At 37.1% G+C, this 26,895-nt stretch overlaps 1 protein-coding gene across 1 annotated transcript; it reads left to right on the forward strand.

Annotated features, from left to right (window-relative positions):
- Positions 1–10,732: 10,732 nt before the first annotated feature.
- On the forward strand, positions 10,733–21,305 carry LOC129270592 (ankyrin repeat, PH and SEC7 domain containing protein secG-like). The gene is made up of 5 exons (XM_064105942.1): positions 10,733–11,218; positions 11,521–11,570; positions 14,187–14,310; positions 20,000–20,170; positions 20,437–21,305. Exons 1-5 carry the CDS (start codon positions 11,188–11,190, stop codon positions 20,463–20,465), a joined length of 405 nt encoding a protein of 134 aa, XP_063962012.1. The 5' UTR covers positions 10,733–11,187; the 3' UTR covers positions 20,466–21,305.
- The last annotated feature ends 5,590 nt before the right edge of the window (positions 21,306–26,895 follow it).

A 26,895-nucleotide genomic window follows, 5' to 3' on the forward strand; every position in this document is an offset into this window, starting at 1 on the left:
AGAGAAAATAGATCGATATATTTATTGATAGATAGAATAACATATTAAACAGATTGATTAATAGATAGATAGATAGATATTAGATAGATAAACAGACAAATAAACAGACATAATTATTGAAACAGATCAATGGATATTAGATTGAAATATAAAAGGTAGACATACAGATAGACATACATAATTATTTTGAACAGATAGACATAAGATATATAGATAGATAGATAAATAGATAGATAGATAGATAGATAGATAGATAGATATAGATAGATATAGATAGATAGATAGATAGATAGATAGATAGATAGATAGAGAGAGAGAGAGAGAGAGAGAGAGAGAGAGAGAGAGAGAGAGAGAGAGAGAGAGAGAGAGAGAGAGAGAGAGAGAGAGAGAGAGAGAGAGAGAGAGAGAGAGAGAGAGAGAGAGAGAGAGAGAGAGAGAGAGAGAGAGAGAGAGAGAGAGAGAGAGAGAGAGAGAGAGAGAGAGAGAGAGAGAGAGAGAGAGAGAGAGAGAGAGAGAGAGAGAGAGAGAGAGAGAGAGAGAGAGAGAGAGAGAGAGAGAGAGAGAGAGAGAGAGAGATAGAGAGATAGATAGATAGATAGATAGATAGATAGGTAGGTAGGTAGGTAGGTAGGTAGGTAGGTAGGTAGGTAGGTAGGTAGGTAGGTAGGTAGGTAGGTAGGTAGGTAGGTAGGTAGGTAGGTAGGTAGGTAGGTAGGTAGGTAGGTAGGTAGGTAGGTAGGTAGGTAGGTAGGTAGGTAGGTAGGTAGGTAGGTAGGTAGGTAGGTAGGTAGGTAGGTAGGTAGGTAGGTAGGTAGGTAGGTAGGTAGGTAGGTAGGTAGGTAGGTAGGTAGGTAGGTAGGTAGGTAGGTAGGTAGGTAGGTAGGTAGGTAGGTAGGTAGGTAGGTAGGTAGGTAGGTAGGTAGGTAGGTAGGTAGGTAGGTAGGTAGGTAGGTAGGTAGGTAGGTAGGTAGGTAGGTAGGTAGGTAGGTAGGTAGGTAGGTAGGTAGGTAGGTAGGTAGGTAGGTAGGTAGGTAGGTAGGTAGGTAGGTAGGTAGGTAGGTAGGTAGGTAGGTAGGTAGGTAGGTAGGTAGGTAGGTAGGTAGGTAGGTAGGTAGGTAGGTAGGTAGGTAGGTAGGTAGGTAGGTAGGTAGGTAGGTAGGTAGGTAGGTAGGTAGGTAGGTAGGTAGGTAGGTAGGTAGGTAGGTAGGTAGGTAGGTAGGTAGGTAGGTAGGTAGGTAGGTAGGTAGGTAGGTAGGTAGGTAGGTAGGTAGGTAGGTAGATAGATAGATAGATAGATAGATAGATAGATAGATAGATAGATAGATAGATAGATAGATAGATAGGTAGGTAGGTAGGTAGGTAGGTAGATAGATAGATAGATAAAATGGCTTTGTTATCGAAAGGTTCCAGGGGCTCTGCCCCGGAACCCATGCACCCTCATATAGCACCGGAGGTTTGGCCAAGGCCCCCTAAAGTTCTACAACCAAGAAAAAAAGGAGGAGGAAAGAAAAGAAAAGGAATAAGCAAGTTATGATGTTCGGGCCTATTTAATGAATATAATTGTCAATGTCTCAAAGTTAGATTTTTATGAAAAGGCTCGGGAGTTTTATTATGCAGCTTTTGGCACATGCGCTATACTGTGCACCTCTTTCTTTTTCTTTTTTTACTCTTCACGCTACCGCCGCATAGATCTTCGCACACAATCATAAAAAAAAGAATCCTGTTCTCATTGGCGTACAGAGAAAAAAAACGAGGAAAGAGTCAGAGAAGGGTAAAAAAGGATGTCATTTTCTGAATACTGTGTCAAAAATTTGATTTCTGATGGTGTAAGAATGTAAAAATTTATGCTTGCTCGCTTCGCTCGCTTGCAACTTAAACAAAAAATTCTTCTCGATACGCCATTTCTGGCCTCCTCAAAATTTTGCCTCATTACACCACTGCCTGTTCATACCATGATTATGACCGGGACATGTTTGGCTCCCCCCCCCCTGGCCACCGACCCCTGTTACGTCCCTGATGGTGATAATGTAATTCTTCCGAAAATATAGGGGAATCGTATAACCTCTGCTGCCCCCACCCTCTCACTCTTGATTGATCAACTAACACTGCCCACCCATCCAAATACAGGATCTGTTATCACAGGCGTAAATCAAGGGGAGATGGGGGATTACCCCCCCCCCCCACATTTTTCGGAGAGGGGGGGGGGGGGTGGCGTGGGCAATCACCCATCACACTTTTCAAAACATAAACGATATTTTTTGTACATCATCAAATGATTAATACTACTGTTTATGTGTGGGTTAATCTTTAGATGCGGTCAAAGTGCTTAAATTTGCACAATTGCATTCTAAAAAAGCAGAATTTCTCGCGCGGTCGCTCTGCTCCCGCGCTTATAGTTACAAGATTTTGGCCATGACGAGTCCCTTCGGTATATAAGCTTATTGAAAATGCTATATCCCCTTCATCATGAAAGTATGGTTATAATAGTCCAATGACTTTTAAACGTGGTTATAACTTTTCATCATAAACCAATCAAAAGATTCTTTGAATACACAACCAATTTGTACCAAAAAATATAGGAATTTTGGGGACATACCCCGTGACCCTGGAAAGCGGGGGTGCAGAACCATCCCAAATCTTCCTGGGGGTGCTGCGTGTGTTATTCTCCATAATTATAGGCAGCACCCCCAGGCATTCTGGAAGATGTGAAAAAATGGAAATATGTAACGAAAATTACCTTCATTTTGTAATGAACCCCTTTTTTTGCTTTTCAAATTTGTCGGGACCAATTTGAGCTCCATTTCGGAGTAATTTTTTTTTTCTTTTCAAATTTACATCAACACCCCAGTGAAAAAAAATCGTTCCAATTAAGGGCCCTGTCATACCCTATATACTTCAAGTAAAGTGTACATTGACCAAGTCAATGACCAGTTAATAAAACACAGAGGCAATTTTGGACAGCAATATTTCCCACACACTTTACGATTTCATCCGTTTATAGGAGTTTTTAAGCCACATTAAATCCATAATAATCTGATGAATATTTCAAATATGATTTTTTTTCCCCAAACTGTTTGCATGTTAAAACTGAAAAACTTCTTACTTAAATCCTACCGAGGTCTTCATTACTAATTCCCGCTCGTTATCATCTCCTCTCAGACATCAAGTTATTTTTATTAGTCTTTATCATTTTGTTTTATTCTCTATTTTCGGTCGCAATTCGTCCTGTTTCTATTTATGTTTATTTCTCCTTTTGTCGTCCTGTTTTTGTTTTTTCGTTTTATTTTACTCTTTTTTCGTTTTGTCTTGTTCTGTGGGTTATCTATTCAGTAAGTCTCCGTAGGCAAATAGCAACCATTGCGTCTCTCTCTTTTTCTCTCTCTCTCTCCCCCTCCTCTTTTCTCTTTTTTGAGGGAGGTTCACATTGTACAAGCTATGCTTTTGAGTGAATCTCCCATTTCCACAGATATCTTTTTTTCTATCTAAATTATATATTATAATTTTTCTACAAAATGCACCATATTTTGTATATATCTATCATTGATGTTTTTTAATATAATTGTTTTTTTTTTCTTTTAAAAATAATTTTATTGATAAATAATCACATGTGATAGTTACATAAAATGTTAACAATGTCATACAAAGCATGAAATATTTTCTTGAACAGGACTGTTTTCAAAAATACACAAATTTTTACTTTTACAACGCTTCTCTATTTCTAAACGATTACAAATCAACCTTTTGAATAAACAAAGTATACCAAACTCATGGAATCTACAACTCCGACTTTCTGTTCGAATAAAAATTGAATAAATAGCATACCTTGCAGACATAATTAGAAGATTCAAAATTCTATACTTTTTGTTTTTCAACTCATATCCTTTTATCAGAGTAGCAACATTAAAGTCAAATTTAATGCCTACAACTTTATACACGATACTGCTAAATATTTTCCAGAATAATTGTGTTTTTTTACAAGTTACAAATAAATGTACGCTGTCATGTATTTCATTGTCATGTGAACATAAAGGATTATCTCTTAACTTCCATTTATACAAATTATATCTATGAGGTAAAAGATTATGTAATAACTTATAATTAAACTCTATTATTCTATTTTCTTTGACAGTTTGTAGATTAAATAACCATACAGATTTCCAATCAATCTCTTCTTGTAAAATATTTTCCCATCTTTCTTCAGCTTTAGGCTTAATACTTATTTTGTTTGAAATAATGGTGTAAAATAACTTTGAACCTCTTTTCCTATTTACATTCATCAAAATATTCTGTAGAATGTCTTCACTTTTAGGTTGAAGAATCTCAAAAAATAACTCAAATCTGGTCTTTTTCCAAACATTCGGTATTGCATTCATTACAATGTTATACTCCTGAAAAAGACTTGCATACTTTTTTTCAAATAAAACTTCTATTTCCTTTAATGATTTGAATTTGGAATCTGAAATAATGTCTTTTACTTTTAGAATTCCAATATCGAACCATCTTTTAAAAAACAATACATTTCCATTGCGATCTTTTATATTCGAATTAAGCCACAAACTTTCCTTCTCGATCTGGGTTTTTTGAAAACCTGATTTATTTTGAACAGTTTGCTTAAAATTCAACCAAGCGTAAATGATCGCCTTATAATAATATGGCATTTTTATTTTATCTATATGTACTTTAATTTCTTTTTCTGTTCAGTTACTATGTAATACAAAATCAAAACCTCCAAATTGAGAAAGATAACTATCAATAATTGTACTAAATTTCGATTCTTTGTTATTATAATAATACAGGATCCATTTCAATAAAAAACTTTGGAGTAACATATTCAAATCAACCATTTTGAGTCCACCTAGATCATATTGCTTACAAACAACATTTCTCTTTACTTTATCAATCTTTTCATTCCAAAGAAAGGAAAACAATAAGGAAGTTAAAAGTTTTACAACTTTCTCTGGCATTATAATCATTTGAGCATTATACAAAATTTGAGAGATGAGAAATGTTTTAATTACAAGTATTTTTCCTATTAAAGTTAGGTGACGTGCCTTCCATGATTTAATCAAACGTTCTACTTTCAATATCTTCGAGCTCCAGTTCAGATCAGAGAGATTTTGTTCATCCCCTCCAAAATAAACACCTAAAATTTTGACATTTGAATTAGTCCAAGGAATGTTTTGAACGTTTTCATTAACTGATCCATCTTTTAGATTTATTATGCAACATTTTGTTTTGTTTAAATACAATCCTGAAAAAGAACTATACTTTTCTACTTCGTTAATAGCTTTGTGTAAAGCAATAGTATCGTTAACGAATATTGATGCATCGTCTGCAAACTGCAAAATTTTGATTTCAACTGATTTAAAAAGTTTGATACCTGCAATTTCTGGATCATTTCTTATCTTCACAGCTAATACTTCTGCAGCCAGGATAAAAAGCAATGCCGAAAGGGGGCACCCTTGGCGCACACCTCTTGATATACTAATGTTTTCTGTTAGCCATCCGTTTATGTTAACAGAACTTTTTACATTATTATGAAAAGTTTTAACCCATCTGCAAAAATCATCTTTAAATCCATATCTTTGCAAACATTCAAATAAAAAATCTCTACTAAGGCAATCAAAGGCTTTTCTAAAATCAGTCAGTAATGCAATTCCTCCTTTGGCATGATTTTTAACGTAATAAAATATATCCTCAATCAATCTAACGTTTTCAGCTATACTTCTTCCTTTTATATAACCTACCTGGTTATCTGAAATTAATGTAGATATTACCTTTTGTAATCTTTGAGCAATAACTGAAGCTGCAATTTTATAATCATAGTTTAGGAGGGAGATAGGTCTCCAATTTTCCAATCTAGATTTGTCACCTTTTTTGTACAATAATTTTATTATGGCTTGTCTTTGAGAGTTTGATAATTCGTTGCACTCAAAACTTTCATTTAGAGCAGGCAAAAGTAGAACTTTAATTTCTGTCCAAAACATTTGATAAAATTCTATGTTAAAACCATCACTCCCTGCATGGTGACTTATTTTTTTCAAAACCAAATACAACTTTTTTGCACTCTGATTCAGATAAAATTCCTTCACACATATCAGCTAAATCGCTAGATAACTTTGGAAGTTGTAAATCAAGAAAATATTCTACCAAGTCTTGACATTCTTTTGACTTATATAGTTCTGAATAATATTCATATACATACTTTCTAATGTGTTGCTGATTTGTTATGTTTTTACCTTTATCGTTACGTAATAACAAAATTGAATTATTATCAATATTTCTCTTTTCTAATGACATAAAATATCTTGAGCACCTTTCACCTTCCTCAAACCAATTTACTCTTGACCTAATAATTGAACCCATACATTTTTGTTTATATATTTATTCTAATTGTTCAGTAGTCTTTTCATAATCTTTTATAATTTCTTCATCTTTATCATTTTTTGAGTTCCAAATTTTTTCGTTCAGCTTTAAGAGTGTTTCTTCTAAGATGCCTTCGTCCTTTTCATATTTTTTCGTATGTTTTGCATATCTAATGGAGTATTCTCGTATTCTTATTTTGCACAATTCCCAGGTTTGACGCCAGGACATTGATAATTCTGTCTTTTCACGGACTAGATCGCCTATGATTTGTCTTACCTCTTCACAATAATCATTGTTTGTTAATAAATTTGTATTTAATTTCCAAACGCCTGGACCTTTATTCGTTCCATTAATTTTGATTGTAATGGTGACAGCGTTATGGTCACCATTGACTACTGGTCTTATATCAGTTTTAAGTATGTTACTTTTTAAATCTTTACTAATTAATATCATATCAATTCTTGATGATATTTGCAAGTATTTATTACGCCACGTAAATTGTCTTTTATCACCGTGAACCTTTCTCCAGACATCAACAAGATATAGTTTTTTTCATAAGCTTTTTTAGAGAACAAGGAGTTTTGTATTTGCTTCTTACATTAAAAGTGTCAATACTTGGATTTAACACGCAGTTGAAGTCTCCGCTTAAAATTAAATGTGATTTTCCGTCATCTGGACAAAACTTTTGTTTCAGTGTATTGTAAACATCCCTGAAAAATATTTCTCTTTTTAAATGGATGTTTGGTGCATAAATATTAACAACTACGTATTTAATCGACTGTATTTCACATTCTACAATAAGGAACCTTCCAGCACAATCTTTATGTTCTGATCTATATTTCATCTCAGTCTGTCTTTTAAGCAATATTGCTACCCCACGTGCATTCGTATTGCCGTGGCTGAAAAACACCGGACCATTCCACTCATTTCGTATAATATTTTCAATATCTTTAGTCCAATGAGTTTCTTGAATTAAGACAATATCAGTAATTTGCTTTTTAAACCATTTAAAACACATGTGTCGTTTCAATTTGTTTCGTAGTCCGTTACAATTCTGGGAAATTGCTAAAATAGACGTAGTCATGTATTAGATGTTCTTCGTTAGCGTTTCATCATTCGTTATCCTTTGATCACAACTTTTTTCCATTTTTACGTTTTCGCTTTCTACATTTTCGAGCACGATGTGGATCAGCAATCGCTTGATTTACTGCATCTACTGTAGCTTCAGTTAGCTCATCCTCGGTATTCTGATTCATCTGATTCAGAGGAGGAAGATCGCTCAATGTATTGTGTGATCTAATTACTTTGGCCACCGATGGTTGGCGCGCTGTTGCTACGCGATCTGAACTCGGCTAAAGCTCTTACGACTTGACGAGACTCATGACTGTCCACAGTAGGCTGTCGAGAATCGCGACTCTTGCCTTTTGTCGCCGTTTTTGATCGTGTTAGGGGTGCTGATGACGTAACACCGTGGGGTGTGGCCGATTCAAGCGTTGCTACTGGATCGCGGGTGGATATCTGTGACGTGGTATGAGGTGTTCCTGTTTGCGTGGTTGCCATCATAACTTCAGCTGGACCGTCTGCTCGGAATGCGTCTGTCTGGAGGTTTGTCTTTGAAGTGGGTTGTTCTGCTTCGGGGCACCTACTTTGCATGTGACCTGGTTTTTTGCAAGACCTACATACCACTTCATGGCTACATTTGGAAGATGGTGTCCCTCTCTCAAACAATGGGAACATATGACCTCTCTCTGTGCATCAGGTTGCCCGGCATGGAAAGCGCGGGCCTTGAAGCTCTGAAAGCGCATGAATCTCGGGAGGGGCTGGGGAGGGGGGTCGATGTAAACAACTCTGTCTCCTGTGAAACATTGGGTTAATTTTCCATCAACTCGGAGTTTGGGATACATTATGGGACCGTTGATTTTCAGATTCATCCTTTCAAACTCATCTGAAATGACGTTCTCGTGAACTGATAATGGAATATCCTTTATCATGACGCGGAGAGCGTTGTCTGCTTGATGTGGTAGAAAGGGATTCTTGTCGTACACTCTAACAGAAGTGTTTCTAATTTGCATACCTTCTGTGATCAGCCTGATTCGGTTTTGGCGATCGTTTATGTACAGGCGCCAGAGTCCCCCTACTTTCTGGATCCCATGAATATCTTTGGATTCAACTGTCTTACAGATAGCTTTATACATTTCTTCTAGTTCTACCCTCCTTTCACCAGGAATGTTATTGTTATTATGCATCACGAAAACTGGCTTACCTTGCCCCTCATTCGGGACTTGTGGTGGCGCCGCCACAGATGCGTAGTTTGAAGCATGCATGATGTTTTACAACGTAGCAGTCCAATTCTCCAATATAAGCCAGTTGACTGAGGTGAAATTTTGTATCTCGAAATAAGTCGATATACTGTTATTAATGATTATTTAAATCAGCGTAGATGATAACTTCAAATATGAAAAACTTACGGATGAGTTTAACAGTAGAATATGTTCGGTTCTTCAGGTTGAAAATCGCAAAATTAGATCAGTTTCGGGAGCGAGAAATCAGTCGCGTGCAACTGTTTGCTGAGCGCCCTCAACAAAAAAAAATATAATTGTAATGACACTGATTTGTATTGTAAATATTTGTTATAATGTATGAAAATGATTTGTATCAATATTTATGTCATTTCTGTTGGAAATAAATCTGAATCTGAATCATCTCCCAATAATCTTAAATATTATTCAAAATATTTCCTTTCTGCAATGTTTTCCTTTTAATTTGCATCCTTATGTTATTTCCACGTTTTTGAAGTGTATATTGTGGCTTATGATTAACCCCTCGAGACACCATTTATTACAGGCACTCGGATGTTCTATTTACCAATCAGAGATACGAGAATGATGAAATGCATAGAATAACGATTTCTCCCATACGTCATGTCTGTCAACAACAACGCTTGATTATCCTTATAGTTCAGTGTGTGCATCTTTTCGACATAACAATTAGCGAGTTTTTCGCAATTCCAACGGGGACGGATTCTACAACACAGTAAATCTACTGAAAATTTATGTCGAACCACAATGGACAGCTGAGAGATCCTTGACCTATATAATCATTTCATAAAGCACCCTTAATCACGATAATCATGATCCCTTTTTTTAATCTTAGCTCACCTCTATAACCATTGAGCAAATCAGTTTTCATTGAACAAACTATGGACTGTTTGATACTTATTTGCTCTTCATATTTCTTTTTCCTTTTCTTCTAAAGTTTAATTCATTGATAATTTACTTTAATCATCCTCTGTAATAATTATAATACACAGCATCATTTTAAAGGACAGCTCATTCGCTCCATTTCTCCAATAATTATACACCCCTCGAAAGACGATTTTGGTCATCATTTTGTCTTCTAACTATTCAAAAATTTGCTTGCTCGCTTCACTCGCTCGCATATTGATATTTACCGTAATTCACTACTTTATAACCTAACAAATCAATTTCAATATAGCCATCAGAAATCGTTATATACCTTTAAATGAAAGATGGCAGTATATAATGTACATGTTTACAGTATATACCTACTAGTGTCCATGATGTGAGAATTACGCATCATGCATTATTTTGAAAGAGGATTTTGGACACCATTTTGTCTTGCAACTACTGAAAACATGCTTGCTCGCTCGCATATAACTTTGATTTGATTTGATTTGATTTACCAATATAAAAACAATGCATATAAAATTACAACATAATATAATACATCATAAAATAACATTGGATGGATCATACTCAGCTTAGCCATTACAGCACAACTGTTCTGCCGAGGGGTCCAGCTATGTTAAATAAACAACATGAAATTTATATTACAAAAATACAACTACTTTATATCACAACAAATCCTTTACAATATAGCCATCGAAAAAATCGTTGAAAACCTTTAACTGAAAGATGATAATAATTATGTACACGGTTATAAACATATACCCTCGTACACAATTTATAGCTCTTGGTGTAGGCATGGACCTAGGTCCATGGTGTGTGGGTGTCCCCAAAATTCAGAATTTTCAGGTCAATATATTACTATCACCCCCCCCCCCCCCCACTGCTCGGACTGGATTTACGCCAGTGTATTAAAGCAATGTCTCTCACTTTGGATTTTTTTATAACTCATTATGAATTATGATGAATCTGTTGTTGACGAGCACTAGAAGTAACAAGCAAGGGAGATGGGACTTCTGAAGCATCTAAGTACCCAATAAAGAGAACGCTCGTATCGGATTGCCACGCCCACTTCATCTTGTCTCCAGTATCTGACATATGTCTTAAACTCTTACACGTCACATCCCACAAACCCACATCCTTGAAAGACATACGTTGACGTTCTCAAGCAGACGACCCCGTCCGCATCTCACTCTTCCGCAAGACGCGAGGCAGTAATGAGGCTCCAAAAGGGCAAAGAAGAAGCCACATAAAGTTACTGAGATCCTATATTTACGGGCGAAGAAGGTCCTCGCTCTCTTCACCGAGCTCTCCAATCAACTCGTTCCAAAATCCTACAAAAACAAAAACTGCTTCATCGCTCGACATTCTCTCCGCCCCCGTTACTCAGTTAATCAAAGACAGCATTTTTTCATCTAATCAGAGCTTTGTCGTACCCAACGCACTGTGCGCGAAATCTACTCGTTTTTGTTGATAGTATCGGATTTGCATTGATTTTTGTCAAACTGGAAATGGAGGAAAGGGAACCAATTTGATTTCCATCCCCTATCCTAATTGGCCCTATATCCATCGATCATATTATTCTTATACTACGAACCTATAGATTATTCACGAAATGCATTCCGCCAGAAACTTACACGAAGCAGGTAAGAAGATTTAATCCTTTTCGATGTTGTATAGAGTAAAATGTGTTTAACTAGGCATAAAATTGCTGTTAATGCTTAACCGATTTACTTCTTAATGTCAGTTGATTTTTAAGTGATTGATTTGTATTTCTGTATTTCTGATTTGCGTGTTGAAAAAAAAAATGATATAGATATGAAATAAGCCAAAAAAAAAACAATTTCAAATTCAGTTGCATATTAATTTTAGATTATTGAATTCATTATTTAGAAATACGAAGCGTTTTTTAAATCTATATTCACTCCAAACTTACATTTCAATGCAGCCTTTTCTGGTGATTGTGGAAGCATCGAAATCATGCTCAATCAAGGACTTGTAAGTATACCGAACAAAATAATAATTAGTAATCATTACTGAATAGACTTTGTGAATTGATACGTATTTAGCCTTACTAGTATATGGTCTCACACAAATAAAGGCCCGTTCTTTATTTAAACAATACATTTAATATCTGTGTCGTTCAAAGTGTTAAGTACTCCACATAGAGTTAATCATTAGTTCGGCGTTGTCATAAACTAGTACTTTATTGGGATATTTGCGAATGAAATGAAGATCTTAATTAAGTATGTGGTATTTGAAGTTGAAGCTTCTGTCAACGAATCTACAAAAAAGGCAATTTGTCAGGTTTGTGCCTTTTATGTGTAACCCTGGGGGGATGTCTTCATTTTTTCATATTAACCCCTCGAGACACCTTTAATTACAGATACTCGGATGTTCTGTTTACCAATCAGAGATACGAGAATGATAAAATGCATAGAATAACGATTTCTCCCATACGTCATGTCCGTCAACAACAACGCTTGATTAGGCTTGTATATAGTTCAGTGTGTGCGTCTTTTCGACATAACGATTAGCGAGTTTTTCGCAATTCCAACGGGGACGGATTCTACAACACAGTAAATCTACTGAAAATGCATGTCGAACAACAATGGACAGCTGAGACAGGGGCCGCGGAACGGTTTTCAAAGTGGGGGGGGGGGGGGGCTGAGCCAAAAGTGGGGGCTGACCATGCAAAAAATCACAATTATATTGCAATTTTTACGTTTTTGCCCCCCCCCCAGCCCCCCCCCGCTTCCGCGGTCCCTGTGAGAGATCTTTGTCGAGAATCGTTGGACCGTGACAGCTGATCGTCGTAAGTTTCGGAGCCTGCGAAAATTGCATATACTGTATACGTCGTCACAGAGGACACATCTGTTTTGACCCCCCGAGTTTCGACAAAGACTGCTTTTTCATGACTAGCTTTTGACACTGTAGATTCTCTATGTTCCAGAAAGCGTCTGCGTATAGTGGTTGCTGAAGCCCCCTTATTTCTCAGCAGTGCATGGAGACGGATCCCAATTAAAATTTTGAATAACAAACCGACATGATTTGGCTCCTCTTGGATAACATCTATTCCGAATGCTCATAGAGGATAATACTTCAACCTTCTGTTTGTGCATCTATTTCGAGAGAGAAAATAATTACCTGCTGGGGTCATAAAAATCTTCTTCTCTGTCGACAGTCTTCATTCTTTAACACACCAATTCCCCTGCATCCTGCGGCGCAATGAGCCAAAATGAATTAATTTGAGGGGGGGGCGGTCAACATGGCGATGGAGTAAAAATGTTGACCTCTTTAAAATGAAAATCGTATTTTGTAGAATAGAATAAAAATTGTTTATCGAACAAAAATCGTTAGCGGCCCAAAGGCAAAATATAAAACATAATGAAAAACGGAAATACAGAATACATAAGAGATTATGACATAGTGTGAAGAAAATAATCAGAATTATCGTCAGTATCTCACCCCTTTTATTTTCGAAAGTAAAAAAGGGGCCTAAGCTTTCGATCCTAGCAGAATCTTCGTCGGAGGCAAAATGACAAACATATAAAGTGGAACATCCATAATATAGACCACAAACAAGCTACAGCAACACTAGAAACAAGGAGACAAAAGGGGCATTAGTGAGTAGAGAAGACCAATCAGGTTAGTGAAGGGGATGAAAGAAAAGGAGTAGGCAGACGCAAAGGGAAGTTAGTGTAAGGCCAGTAAAAGACCTCAAGCCTATTCTTTCAATTTTCTCCTTATTTTTTTCCTTGGTCGTTGCACTTTCAGTGGGTCGTGTTCACCAGCCCCCCCCCCCCCAGTATGTACTCCCGTACCTGCATCCACCATCAATGAATAATATTGTGAACTCGCTGATTTAAAAGTTTAAAATGTCTAGGTCATTTCTACTGCATGTTTCCATCCGTTTAAGAATTTGAAGTATAAAGGGGATACGTTCACCTTCAGATATTCATCTTAAGTCAAAATAAATCAATAGCATATTGAATTTGTGCACGTTTCATTATCATCCATTCGAACATCTTTACGTATCATCTTCAAAGGCGCACGACGGTAGAAACAGCATGGATATTTTAAAAACATACGAGGCCTGCCTACACAGCTCAGTGTGGCGCCATTTCTGGGTAGCGGATGAAGGGGGGGGGGGGGGTGCCCCAAAAAGATTTGTCAAGTGATAACAAATGGAGAATAAACGGAGGATAGCAAAAGAAAGAAGAAAATAAAGAATAAAAGAGGAAAAGAGGCAGGAAAGAGCTCGAGATCGAGAGAGAGAGAGAGAGAAGGGGGGGGGGGTGCTACATACTGTAGCAAATATGGAATTGTGGAGATCCATGTTGAAAACCAGTGATTTTTGTTTATAAGCATTGTTATCATATGTAAATCTATATTATACATGTTATACATATGTAAATCTATATTATACATGTTATATATATCTGTAAATTAAATGAATTTTTGTATGAGTAAATATACTACAAATTAATGATTGGATAGATAAATGATTAAATAGATAAATCATATAACGAAATTAATAGGTAAATAGATGCATAAAAAAATAAATGGATGACCAATCAAAATAATAACACCATTATTTTCTTGATTTATTAGAGCGCGGATACTGAGCTTCAACACTGCCTAACACCGCTCCACAAGGCAGCCATGAATGGTCATCTAGATTGTGCTAAACTCCTAGTTCAACATGGCGCCCAGGTCAACGCTGTGGACGCAGCAGGTTTGTATTTCATTTATAGTAATTCAGTTTTATTTGATTTTTATTGTATATTCAACTATTGTAGACCAGAATCCTTACATTGGAAATATATAAGGATATTAACCCGGCTTAATAGCTCGACTACCTAAAACGTTCCAACATTTCTAAGAAATACATGATAAAGGCTGTATTTTGGAAGATATAAAAAAAACATCTATATCTGTTCAGTTACAGTGATGGTTATTAATTTTAGAACAATTAGCCTTGTGTACCAACCAGGTAACCAAGTTACATTTAAATACGAGGGCCTGTAGTCAAAAGAATCAGAATTCAAATTGACAATGAAATATGAAGAGGAGTCGGGAACATTCTTCAAAACTAGAGAGGCCACATCATAGAGTTAAATACTCTATGGGCCACATTCTGTATGAGAGAATGATTTCAGATAGAGAAATGTATTATATACTGCAAACATATTGTGCCCTATAGGGCAAATGCAACTCCCCCCCCCCCCCCAAGGACAAGGGACGGCCGGGGGGGGGGGGCTGCCCCCATGATTTTTCAAATAGTGAAAATATGTGAGAAAAGGAGAAGAATGAAGAGTGTAAGGAATTAAAGAGGCAATGTGTCGTGTAACTCTTTATTACCCGCATTATCAATTAAGAAAACAAATAAATCCGTTTTCTTTATTTCGCCTTGCCCCCCCTAAAAATAACGTGGTGTCACCACTGAAAGCTTTTATTGTGTCTGGGAGGAGAATTAATCAAGAGTGCTATTTACAAGATTGAATAGCTCCCACTTTGCCCTTTACCTTTCTAGATGTTTCATAGCTGCTGTAAATCATTTTATATTTCTCTATCGCCCACCATTTCTTTCAAAGTGTCTTCATGTTCTCCAATACAACATTTCGTGTTTTTGCGTATTATTTCAAATTCAAATTCAAATTCATTTCCACAGTTAAAAATATACATTTTATACAAATCATTGACATTAAGAGATATATTATACAGCTGTTTTGCAGCTGTTTAGAGTATTATATATATATATATATATATATATATATATATATATATACATTGCATGGATTTCGTGCTAGACTCATGCAGCTCCCATCCAACATGTTCAGAAGACTTTTAAAGAAGAAAAGGAAGAGAGGGAGGGAGAGGGAGTGGGGGGGGGGGGGCATGGAGTGGAAAGGGGGGGGGGTCTGCACTCTGTAATAATCGACGAGAATGAATGGAATATCAAGTCGCCAACACGACCACTGTCAAGATTCCTTAATTTTAATTGGGATTTCTGTCCAGTCTTTTCTTCACTTTGGCAGGTATACTGATAGCATGCAATGACACCTAGATAATTATATTCTTTCTCCACCTTGATCAAGAAGTACACAGTCTACAATGGCAAACTATATTGTCGACAGTCTGTTTTTCACGAAAGGAAATCACATAAATTGATCTCAGGGCGAATAAACTTAAGAAATATATTATTCTTAGAATTCACAGCGAGGGGGTTATATTTTCTCAAACTCCATTCTCTTCTCCTATAATTTGTATAAATGTACTCCACTGCTGCTCAGAACAATATTTATTGCTTTATTCAACCGTATTTTTTTATACAATACAGCATGCAGGTTTCTGCTGCTCGTAATTTCAAATCGAAAGAAAAATTATTCATATGTCACTTCCCCCTTGTATTAGGAAAAATACTAGAAGAAAATGTGCATTTTTAACAGGCTGGAGCTTTACGAGGTTATTGACTTCTTATGATCGCTTCATTAAGTGCAATAACGTAAGATGCTTTCCGCTTGAGACGTATAATATTGGACGCGTTATGTACTTTCTCTTTGTATCCTTCACGTTTATAATATAAGTAGATTGTGGTTTTAGTAATGACGCATTATAGGAAGGTATGTTTCCATGATTTAATAATTTTCCCACAATTTTAATTTTACCCTGACGCGTATCAGGACTATTGTACTCTCAGAGGTGAATAATATTTTCCTATATATTATCACCAGCAGTATCGTTCAACCATATATGTTTGTCATAATAAAAACCAAACTAATGATATGAAATATACCTTATATACAATGAAGAAAAATGAGATTATTGCATATCAAATTGTATCATAAATTGTTCCTGGGCTTTCATGGACATGGAAGAAGCGGGTGGGGATGTAAAATAGCGAAACAGTTTTGAAAATAGGGGGGGGGGGGTGCTGACCGTGAAAAAAAACACAATCTGGAGATATTTTTACGTTTTTATTATTTTTATACGTTTACTTAAACAAAACAAAATAAGAAAAGGGGCTGAAGTCACCCCGGTTCCGCGGTCACTGCAAGAAGACCCGTAAGGATAACCGGAGGATAACATAAAAATATGTTGGTATCACAATAATTTCACGACCCAAAGCCTCCTTTTCAATGCTCTCATTTTTCTGCTCACCCTCTTTTCCAACTGTATATATATATATATATAATAAAGAAATGGATGAAGAGAACAATGGTAGGCGTAGCTTAAATCAAGGTTCCCCAGAGCTATCTACCCTTTGGAAAAATTGGTGATGCCGAAAAAATGTATCTGCCGGGAATCGAACCCGGGCCCCCAGCTTTGAATGCCGGTGCCTTAACCACTAGACCACAGAGACGGGTTAGTGGCTAGGGCGACCCCGATCCGATTGACCGTCAGATAGACAGATTTTCGACACCATACCAATTATAATTTCCTTCGTCGGGTGAAGGTGGGTTTTGACAATGACAAGCCGCCATGCCTCAGCTGAATCAAAGTTATTTGATACAGTACACGTATGGGAGAAATTATACAAATGTGTGAAGTTATACATGCACAACAGCTTTGGCAACTCTTTTATTTTAAAATATTGTAAAGAAATGGATGAAGAGAACAATGGTAGGCGTAGCTTAAATCAAGGTTCCCCAGAGCTATCTACCCTTTGGAAAAATTGGTGATGCCGAAAAAATGTCTCTGCCGGGAATCGAACCCGGGCACCCAGCTTTGAACGCCGGTGCCTTAACCACTAGACCACAGAGACGGGTTAGTGGCTAGGGCGACCCCGATCCGATTGACCGTCAGATAGACAGATTTTCGACACCATACCAATTATAATTTCCTTTGTCGGGTGAAGGTGGGTTTTGAACAATGACAAGCCGCCATGCCTCAGCTGGATCAAAGTTATTGCTTTGATACAGTACACGTATGGGAGAAATTATACAAATGTGTGAAGTTATACATGCACGTGTACTGTATCAAAGCAAGAGCCAAAAATTTCCCGGTCATATAGCATACTGTACCGTAATCTCGTACTAGTGTGAGTGGGTCATAATGTATGAACAGTCGTAATGGTGTAATGAGGCGACTATTTTGAGAAGGCCAGATATTGCGTATCGGGTAGAATTTATCTTTTGAAAAAATGTTGCGAGCGAGCGAGCAAAAATTTTGACATATTTAAATACAAAAAATCAATTGCGTGATAGATTTTGACATGATATCCAGAGAATCATTTCAATCTTCTCTCTTTCCAATACTTTATTGTGGTCTGTACGCCACTGTGAACATGAATTTTGCAGTAGCGTGAAGAGTAAAAAAAAAAAACAGGGGCGCAGTATGGCGCATGTACTAAAAAGCTGTTTAATATAAATCCCGAGCGAGCGAAGCGAGCGAGAAAAAAAATCATCTTCTTATGAGAATCTAAATCTGCTATATTTTTTGACATTATATATTCAGTAAATAAAATAATAGTCCTACACTTTTTCTGTGCTTTTTTCCTCTTTTTTTGTTGCAGAACTTTTAGGGGCCATGGCCCAACCCTTCCATACTTGTGGTTGGGGTCCTGGGCGGAGCCCCCGGAACTTCTTGATATCAAAGCCATTTAAACCCCGCAGACTGCCGCTATATCGCGGGTATAAACAGGATATAGCTTTTACACAACACATTCATTCAACCCAGTCTGCTAGTTGCTTAATGAACCAAATATTTTGAGGGGGCAAAACATAGCGATGTGGGAAAATTTGTAAAAAGTCGCCAGCGATCAAAGCGAGCGGGAAAAAATAATTGGCAATTGAAATTAAATTCTAATTATGTGATAGATTTTTCCATTATATTCAGCAAATAACACATTTCATTGTTTCCATTCGTTTCATTAATTTGTCTCCTATATTTCTTTTATTTCCCCTTGGTTGTGGAACCACCCCCCACGCCTGTACGCCAGTGATTGAACGAAAAGCTTAATGTAGGAAGGATCCTTACAGGGGTGTTATAGAGCCATTTGAAGGTTATAGATGAAGAGCCCCTACGTACTGCGTGGGGTCTGGGGCAAAGCCCTGGTAGCTTTTTTGAATGAAATTTAGCAAGATTATAGGAAAATGTTGTATGCATGCAGTCCATCTTTCTTCCCGCTCTTTATTTTCAGTCCTCGGCAGCCCGGTCGTGTTATTAAGTGCTTTTTTTCTTGTTCTTCTTTTTTTCCAATTTAGCTTTTCACCAATGCTACCTTCATTTCCCGCTATTATTTGCCATTTTGTCATCTTTAAATTTATTTCCCATCATGCTATTGCTTTACTTAGGCCTATTTCGGAATGCTTTCGTTCCTTTTCCCGCTTTCCTTCCTTTTCCATTAAAAAATAACAAGTTCTTCGTTTTCTGTTGATTTTCCCGGTGAAATCCGCCAGGGGGGGCAACTTGCCCCCCCCCCCCCCGCCTGTTACGCCACTGGGCTTGTCATTGTTCAAAACCCACCTTCATCCGACAAAGGAAATTATAATTGGTATGGTGTCGAAAATCTGTCTATCTGACGGTCAATCGGATCAGGGTCGCCCTAGCCACTAACCCGTCTCTGTGGTCTAGTGGTTAAGGCACCGGCGTTCAAAGCTGGGGGCCCGGGTTCGATTCCCGGCAGAGACATTTTTTCGGCATCACCAATTTTTCCAAAGGGTAGATAGCTCTGGGGAACCTTGATTTAAGCTACGCCTACCATTGTTCTCTTCATCCATTTCTTTACAATATTTTAATATAAAAGAGTTGCCAAAGCTGTTGTGCATGTATAACTTCACACATTTATATATTATATACATATATATATATATATATCACTTGAAAAAACGCAAGAGGCGGTCGGCTCCAGTGGCGCTGCCCAAGCCTGACAGTATAGCGTACGATGGTTGCATTCATGCACACATAGAAACATTATTACAGTCATGAATGACGGTGATTATGGGTTGATCATGCATGCTGACACGTGAAAGACGTTTGATAATGACAAGCTTGCATTCTATTCAAGAGTCTCGGTAAGACGACGGCGTCTTTAACAATAACATGTTTTATTTCCTCTTGAGAAGATTTTGCACATGTACACACTTAACAGAAAGTGCAATTGCTTGAGGCAATTTAAATGCCATTCAAGTAAAATCTTTCCGCACTTCTAAAGTTTAATGACATTTCTACTCCCAAGTCTCCCATCAAGATAGTTTGGTGTAATTTAATTTGATTTTTTTGCTATAAGCAGAAAATTAACAAGCAACAAATAAAATAAAAAAGTGTCAACATCGTATGTTGACACTTTTTTAAAATTTCCTATATTTTCCTTTTCAGCTTTCTTATTTATTCGTCTTGAGACTTGTGGCGTGGGCCACAAGCCCCTCCCCCAACTGTACGCCATTATTGATCTGATTTTTGTTTGGTTTGTTATTAATAAGGCCGCAGTCCTCTCCACTATGCAGCATCTAATGGGTACTTGAAAGCAGTGAAGTGGTTTGTAGAAGAAGCAGACGCTACCCCGGGTCTCCAAACCAAGAAAGGGCACACTGCAAGATTATTCGCCAAGAAACATGGACATGGAAAAGTGGCAGTTTACCTAGCCGAAGTTGGTAAGTTAGTCGATGGCTGGGAATATGGGCCACATATGGGGGAATTCGGGGTGGGATGGGAGGGGGGCTTTCTGAAAATCTTGAATATCAACAGAAGAGGGCATTTTGTCAGCCCGTCTTATCACCCTCCACCTCTTTGGTCATTTTGACAAACATGACAATTAATTCTGCAGATAATAAATGGAATAGATTATTAGGAGTTCCTTTCTGATTTCCCTTTATGATTACGTACGTAATTTGACTATATGGCTTCTCATTTGATCTAGTTTCACGGTTAAGCCCCAGTCACATATAGACACGGATCATCACGGATCAACACGGCAATGCCGGCATGATCCGGGGAGGTCCGGGATCGTTTTGCCCCGGATTGAGCGTTGATGACTGTAAACACGGCAGCTACACGGCATCTTCACCCGGATCTACACGGACCATGCCGGCAGAGCACGTCATCAACACGGACCAACACGTCAGCAACACGGACCAACACGTCAGCTACACGGACCAACACGTCAGCTACACGGACCAATACGTCAGCTCAAGGACCAACACGGCAGCTATATTGACCAGCACGGCAAATGAAAATCTGGTCATAATAATGAGCTGATATTCTTTTTTCTCTCATCCTTGTCGCAACATTATATTATGTTGTTTTTAAAAAAGATATCAAAACTTAAAAATCCATTAACCAGTAGAAACACAGTTTTTTTTAAACAACACAGTTTACTGTTTTAACAGCAGTTGTTAAGTACTTTAAATCTTGAACGACAAATTTAATTTCGATTTGATATCACTTTATTGAAATCACAATAAAGGAAAGCAATTTACAAAGTCAATAGAAAACATAATACAAATTAAGATAGGCCCAGGTCATGACGCATAACTGTCGATGTAGGGCAGTAGTATAAAACTTAATGTACAATTTTGATGTAACAGATACATAACATTTATTTTAAGAAAATGAAATTTGAAATGATAATAACAGATAAAGTTGGGGTAAATATTAAAAAAGAGAAAAAGAATTATTCATACATGCACTAAGTTTACAAATATTAGGTTGGGGCCAATCTCCAAAGCGTAAGAAAATATCATGAATCGTTTAATCATAAATAAATTAAGCATGTTTGTGTCAACTGTTTAACAACTTCTGAAAATTTCATAAAGTAAATAGCGTTGTAAAGATTTGATGGGAAAAAAGAACACGGACTGCCAAGGATACTCCAGGCAGCCACACGGACCTACACGGCAGCTACACGGACCTACACGGCAGCTACACGGACCTACACGGCAGCCACACGGACCTACACGGACCATCCCGGATGGCTTTGCCAACCCGGCAGTCCACGGATGACGCCGGATGTTTTTGACAGTCAAAAACTGCCGTGTTGGCCTCCCGGACGTTCAAGGACCAACACGGACCACCCCGGACGTCCAAGGATGCCCAAGGCGCCAACACGGATCTCTCCCCGGACCACCCCGGATCAGATCCGGGATGGTCCGGGGTGGTCCGGGGTCTATATGTGACTGGGGCTTTAGTATTTTGATAACTCCCTTCGCATTTGTTCATTAACAATTACTTTCCTTTCCTTTTCCCTATATAGATGCATCCTAATTCCCACTGACGTGTATTCCCAAACTGTTTATAAGTATAGGTAATTCTGAGATTCCTGCCAATAACTATTAATGGATGTAAATCTCATGTGAATTGAATCAATCAAGTTAGTTTTTATCATTTACTAAAATATGATTATGATTCACTATCTTAAAAACTTAATGACAGATTGTTATCAAAACAGATAGTACGCTGAAAGGAGGATTATGGTTTCGTTTTGTGTCGAGGGGAATCTTCACTTTAAAAACACAGATAAATTTTACCCAGTTTTGGGTAAGAAGGATATATGCATGTTTGCCGGGTATTTTTTTACCCCATATTTGGCTATTTCAACGCAACATTGCGTAAAATTTACAAAATATTATATATCTTTTTACCCAGCCAACATGCATGTTCCCATTTTACCCAATATTGGACAAACATTTTTTAGAGTGTTGTAGAAACCTATTGAAGACGTAGAATTGCCGAATTGGGCCTCGTTCTTGATGAGAACTTCCTTTCCAGATAATTATACTTGATGCTACCACTTGTTTTTTTTTACAATCTCTCATTATTCATGCAATCTGTCCGTATATATCCCATGTGTTATATATTCAATTTCTCTCCAGAATAGATCCGTGAGATATATATTATTACCTATATTAGCATTCTCGTATTACTTGAGCATCATTGGTTTTATATCTCTCTTCAAAAGATTGCATGTCATTATGTGGTCTCCTCCACTGATTTGATTTCTCCCCTATAGTTTGTACCGATTCTTATTGAAGATTACACCCACCATGTTGTCTGTAGTAGAAAAGTAAAAGAAAGATAATGATAATGGTCGTTGTATAAAAGCAACCTATATAGCATAGGGGTATTACCAAGGGATTTATATTATGAGAAAGCTACATCCCTGAAAATGCAAACTGGCAATTACCCCCTTTCGCCTCTCACGTTTCATTTATTTTCCCTTTCTCACCAGAAAAGTCCTGTATCTATACCCTAAAGGGGAAGTTCCCTCTTGTAATAAATTTGTTTTGGTAAAAGTACTAAAATAGAGAAAAACATTGGTGAAAGAATAAAGGAATAATGAGTTTTGACCGTTTTGATTTTGTGACATCACAGTCGAGTATAATAGCTCCTCCATAATGTCGTGTGATATAATCCCCCCAAAAACATTTCTCAAACATTTGAAATTGTATTCATTCGGTGGGTATACCAAACACAGTATTTTATTCTTCCTTCTCTAAAGTATTAGTACTAGTATTTACCATTATTCCATCATACATACATAATTATTATGGGGAAGCTGCACGCATATGACGTCACAAAAAGTCATCTATTTTTCATTCTTTGATGGATTTTCACCAAATCTTCACTAATATTTTATTTCTCCAATTCCTACCTTTATTAGAGCACACTTATCATCATACTGCCCCTTTAAAAGCTCCTTAAAAGATGTTTGTCATGAGAATATGCCAGTTCCTATTTATTCATGCAAATTCATGTAGGCTGACTACGCTACAGACATTATCTGCCTTTTAAATGCCAGTCCCCTCATAATTTTAGAATGTGGAGACGTTCCTATGGGATTTCCTTCTCTCCATTTCCCACCATTTTAAGGTTTTACGTCATTGCATTTAAAGTCGATCTTTGTATATCTTTCTTTGTAATATTCATGGCAAAGCCGAGTGCACCTGCTCTTTTTAGTATAGATAGGGTTTTTAAAGGACACAAAGTGACGATTATAACATATCTTCTCTACCGCAGAATGCAGGAAGTTTGCATTCGTTTTCTTGGTATGGTTTAGGGTATTTTCGTATAGCATGAGAGTGATGTATCTTATTCTTCGCTCCGTTGTGAGAAATAAGGAAATGTATTCATCCTTTCGCCCCTGCCATTAATTCCAGTCTCAAGTCTTAAGAACGTCCGTCAGAGCTTGACGTTTCTTTGCTTATCCAATAGGGAGATGATTTTTCCACTTGAAGATCCTCTTAAAAGCCATTAGTGCTTAGAAACCCTTTTTCGTGAATAGGGGTTTAAATTTGAAACAAATTCTGTGTTTTTGAGTTGTCTGTATGTGGCTATATTTGGCTATATTGTGAATGTTTTGAGATATTTTTTTTCAAGATGTAATTATAAAGTAAGTGCAAAATATTTCATTGTGTACTTGCTATTGGAATGAAAAAAAAAACCATATGCTTGTAAGGTGTTGTTATAAAACCTTTTACATATAGGGAATCATTTACCATATTTACAGACTATTTTAAGTTCTAGTGTCACAATTTATAACATAGAATGTGTGGGACTATTATGAAAGAGAATTAACAAGTCGAATTCTTTCTTTTAAACTAAACAGGGCCGTGGTAACATTTTGGTAACATTTCTGCCATTTAGAATACCAATCAAATTTTCAGCATGCGCCCCCAGCATCCTCGCTTTTAAAACTATAGTGTTTTACAATTTAGGGGTTGTCTCCCCCCCCCGTAGTAGATACGCTATTATTTTTGAGGAGTTGATAAACTTTATTTATCATCCAATTTCGAGGAGGCGATTGACAACTTATTCTTCCCTCCATGTGGTCGACAGCTTCAATCAACAAGAACCAAAATTTTGTCAAAGAGACACCCCCCAAAAAAGAAACTGAATTGTGCTTTCTATATCTTTTCTCAGTTCGGATACTGATTACAATATCTGATCACATTATCTTGACGGACTTTTGACAAATTTTGAAAGTTTGAGGGCCTACAAAAATAAAAGCTATGAGTTATGTTGCGTCATTCTAAGTTTCATTGCTACGGATACCTCTGAAATTGGTTGGCATGGGAACCGATTTTGAATACAATCCATTAATATTCAATGTCACTGACGAACGGGATAGGGATACATAGAATAATTTTAATCGAGGCTCTTTGCCCAAGAGTTGTAAACATTTCCACTGACGGACATTAAATATTTTTTTGTTTATGTCGCGGACGAATATTATAGAAAAGATCATCTTTTTTGCCTTTTTTCATATGCAAATTGTCATAATATATTTCATACAATTTCAGAACTTCATTTAACTAATATAAGATTTCTGACTCGCAAAAATTATCGAATGAGAAAGAAATATAAAGAATAATGAACCTCTGCCCTGCAGTGAACCAGTTAACTGTAAAGGAAATTTGCTTAATTATGCACAAAAATGTGTGTTACTTGTTAACAAATTTTTCGGCACCACTCCTATTTGTTTAAGATCAGTATGCTCGATCCGTTATGAAAATCATAAGATCAGTATGCTCGATCTGTAATGAAAATCATAAGATCATAAGTCAGAAAAAATTGGAACCAGTGGGATTCGAACCTGCCATCTACTGCTTTCCGGGCAGCGACTCAACCACCAGGCTATTCTGGTTCACGGCTAAGCCACGATGAACTGGAATTCAAATACCCTCGATCCTCTTCTTTCTGACTCATTGATATTCAAATGCCGTCCGCCGTGGACAATAGATAGTAAATTAAGAGGCTTTTTTATAGGAGGAAATCATAACTTGTTAACAAATTTTTCGGCACCACTCCTATTTGTTTAAGATCAGTATGCTCGATCCGTTATGAAAATCATAAGATCAGTATGCTCGATCTGTAATGAAAATCATAAGATCATAAGTCAGAAAAAATTGGAACCAGTGGGATTCGAACCTGCCATCTACTGCTTTCCGGGCAGCGACTCAACCACCAGGCTATTCTGGTTCACGGCTAAGCCACGATGAACTGGAATTCAAATACCCTCGATCCTCTTCTTTCTGACTCATTGATATTCAGATGCCGTCCGCCGTGGACAATAGATAGTAAATTAAGAGGCTTTTTTATAGGAGGAAATCATAACTTGTTAACAAATTTTTCGGCACCACTCCTATTTGTTTAAGATCAGTATGCTCGATCCGTTATGAAAATCATAAGATCAGTATGCTCGATCTGTAATGAAAATCATAAGATCATAAGTCAGAAAAAATTGGAACCAGTGTGATTCGAACCTGCCATCTACTGCTTTCCGGGCAGCGACTCAACCACCAGGCTATTCTGGTTCACGGCTAAGCCACGATGAACTGGAATTCAAATACCCTCGATCCTCTTCTTTCTGACTCATTGATATTCAAATGCCGTCCGCCGTGGACAATAGATAGTAAATTAAGAGGCTTTTTTATAGGAGGAAATCATAACTTGTTAACAAATTTTTTTTCGGCACCACTCCTATTTGTTTAAGATCAGTATGCTCGATCCGTTATGAAAATCATAAGATCAGTATGCTCGATCTGTAATGAAAATCATAAGATCATAAGTCAGAAAAATTGGAACCAGTGGGATTCGAACCTGCCATCTACTGCTTTCCGGGCAGCGACTCAACCACCAGGCTATTCTGGTTCACGGCTAAGCCACGATGAACTGGAATTCAAATACCCTCGATCCTCTTCTTTCTAAACAAATAGGAGTGGTGCCGAAAAAAAAAAATTTGTTAACAAGTTATGATTTCCTCCTATAAAAAAAAAAAGCCTCTTAATTTACTAAAAATGTGTGTGTTTTTCTTTTTGTTACCTAATGCACTCATGGAATCTCCAGATTTTAATTTTATTATTTTTAAAGAAACTCTTTAGAGTATTCTCAATAAAGCATGTCCACGAAGAAAAGTTGGTCTTAAATATAAGTTCCATATTTCAAGTTTTGTTATAATTTATGATGTATTGGTTTGTTTTTATTTCATTTTTTATTTCTTATGTTTTTGATTAAAGGGATCGTTTAACTTTGTGAGCAGCTGATTAAAAAATTTCTCAAACTGAGTTAAAACGTGCGTATGAGTGCCTGTATTTGTCCTCAAAAACCCTGAAACAGACCACAATATAGGATGAAAAACTCTAATTTAGATACAAGTAGCAATTTATTAGCCTGATTTTGAGAACCGTCTAGTAGACGGGTTCAGCTTATGACCAGTTTTCTCCAATTCAAAAAGTCCGTTGGCTGTTTTGACTGCATTCTGTTGTGTGTATCTCCTATACACAGACTATTAGCTGCACTGTACATTCAGTGAATACCTTGTACACACTGTATGTAGGTCATGCTGTGTTCATCTAGAATTATTGTGTTGTGTTGCACAGAT

Source organism: Lytechinus pictus, chromosome 10, assembly GCF_037042905.1.
Source record: "Lytechinus pictus isolate F3 Inbred chromosome 10, Lp3.0, whole genome shotgun sequence".
Lineage (NCBI taxonomy): Eukaryota > Metazoa > Echinodermata > Echinoidea > Temnopleuroida > Toxopneustidae > Lytechinus > Lytechinus pictus.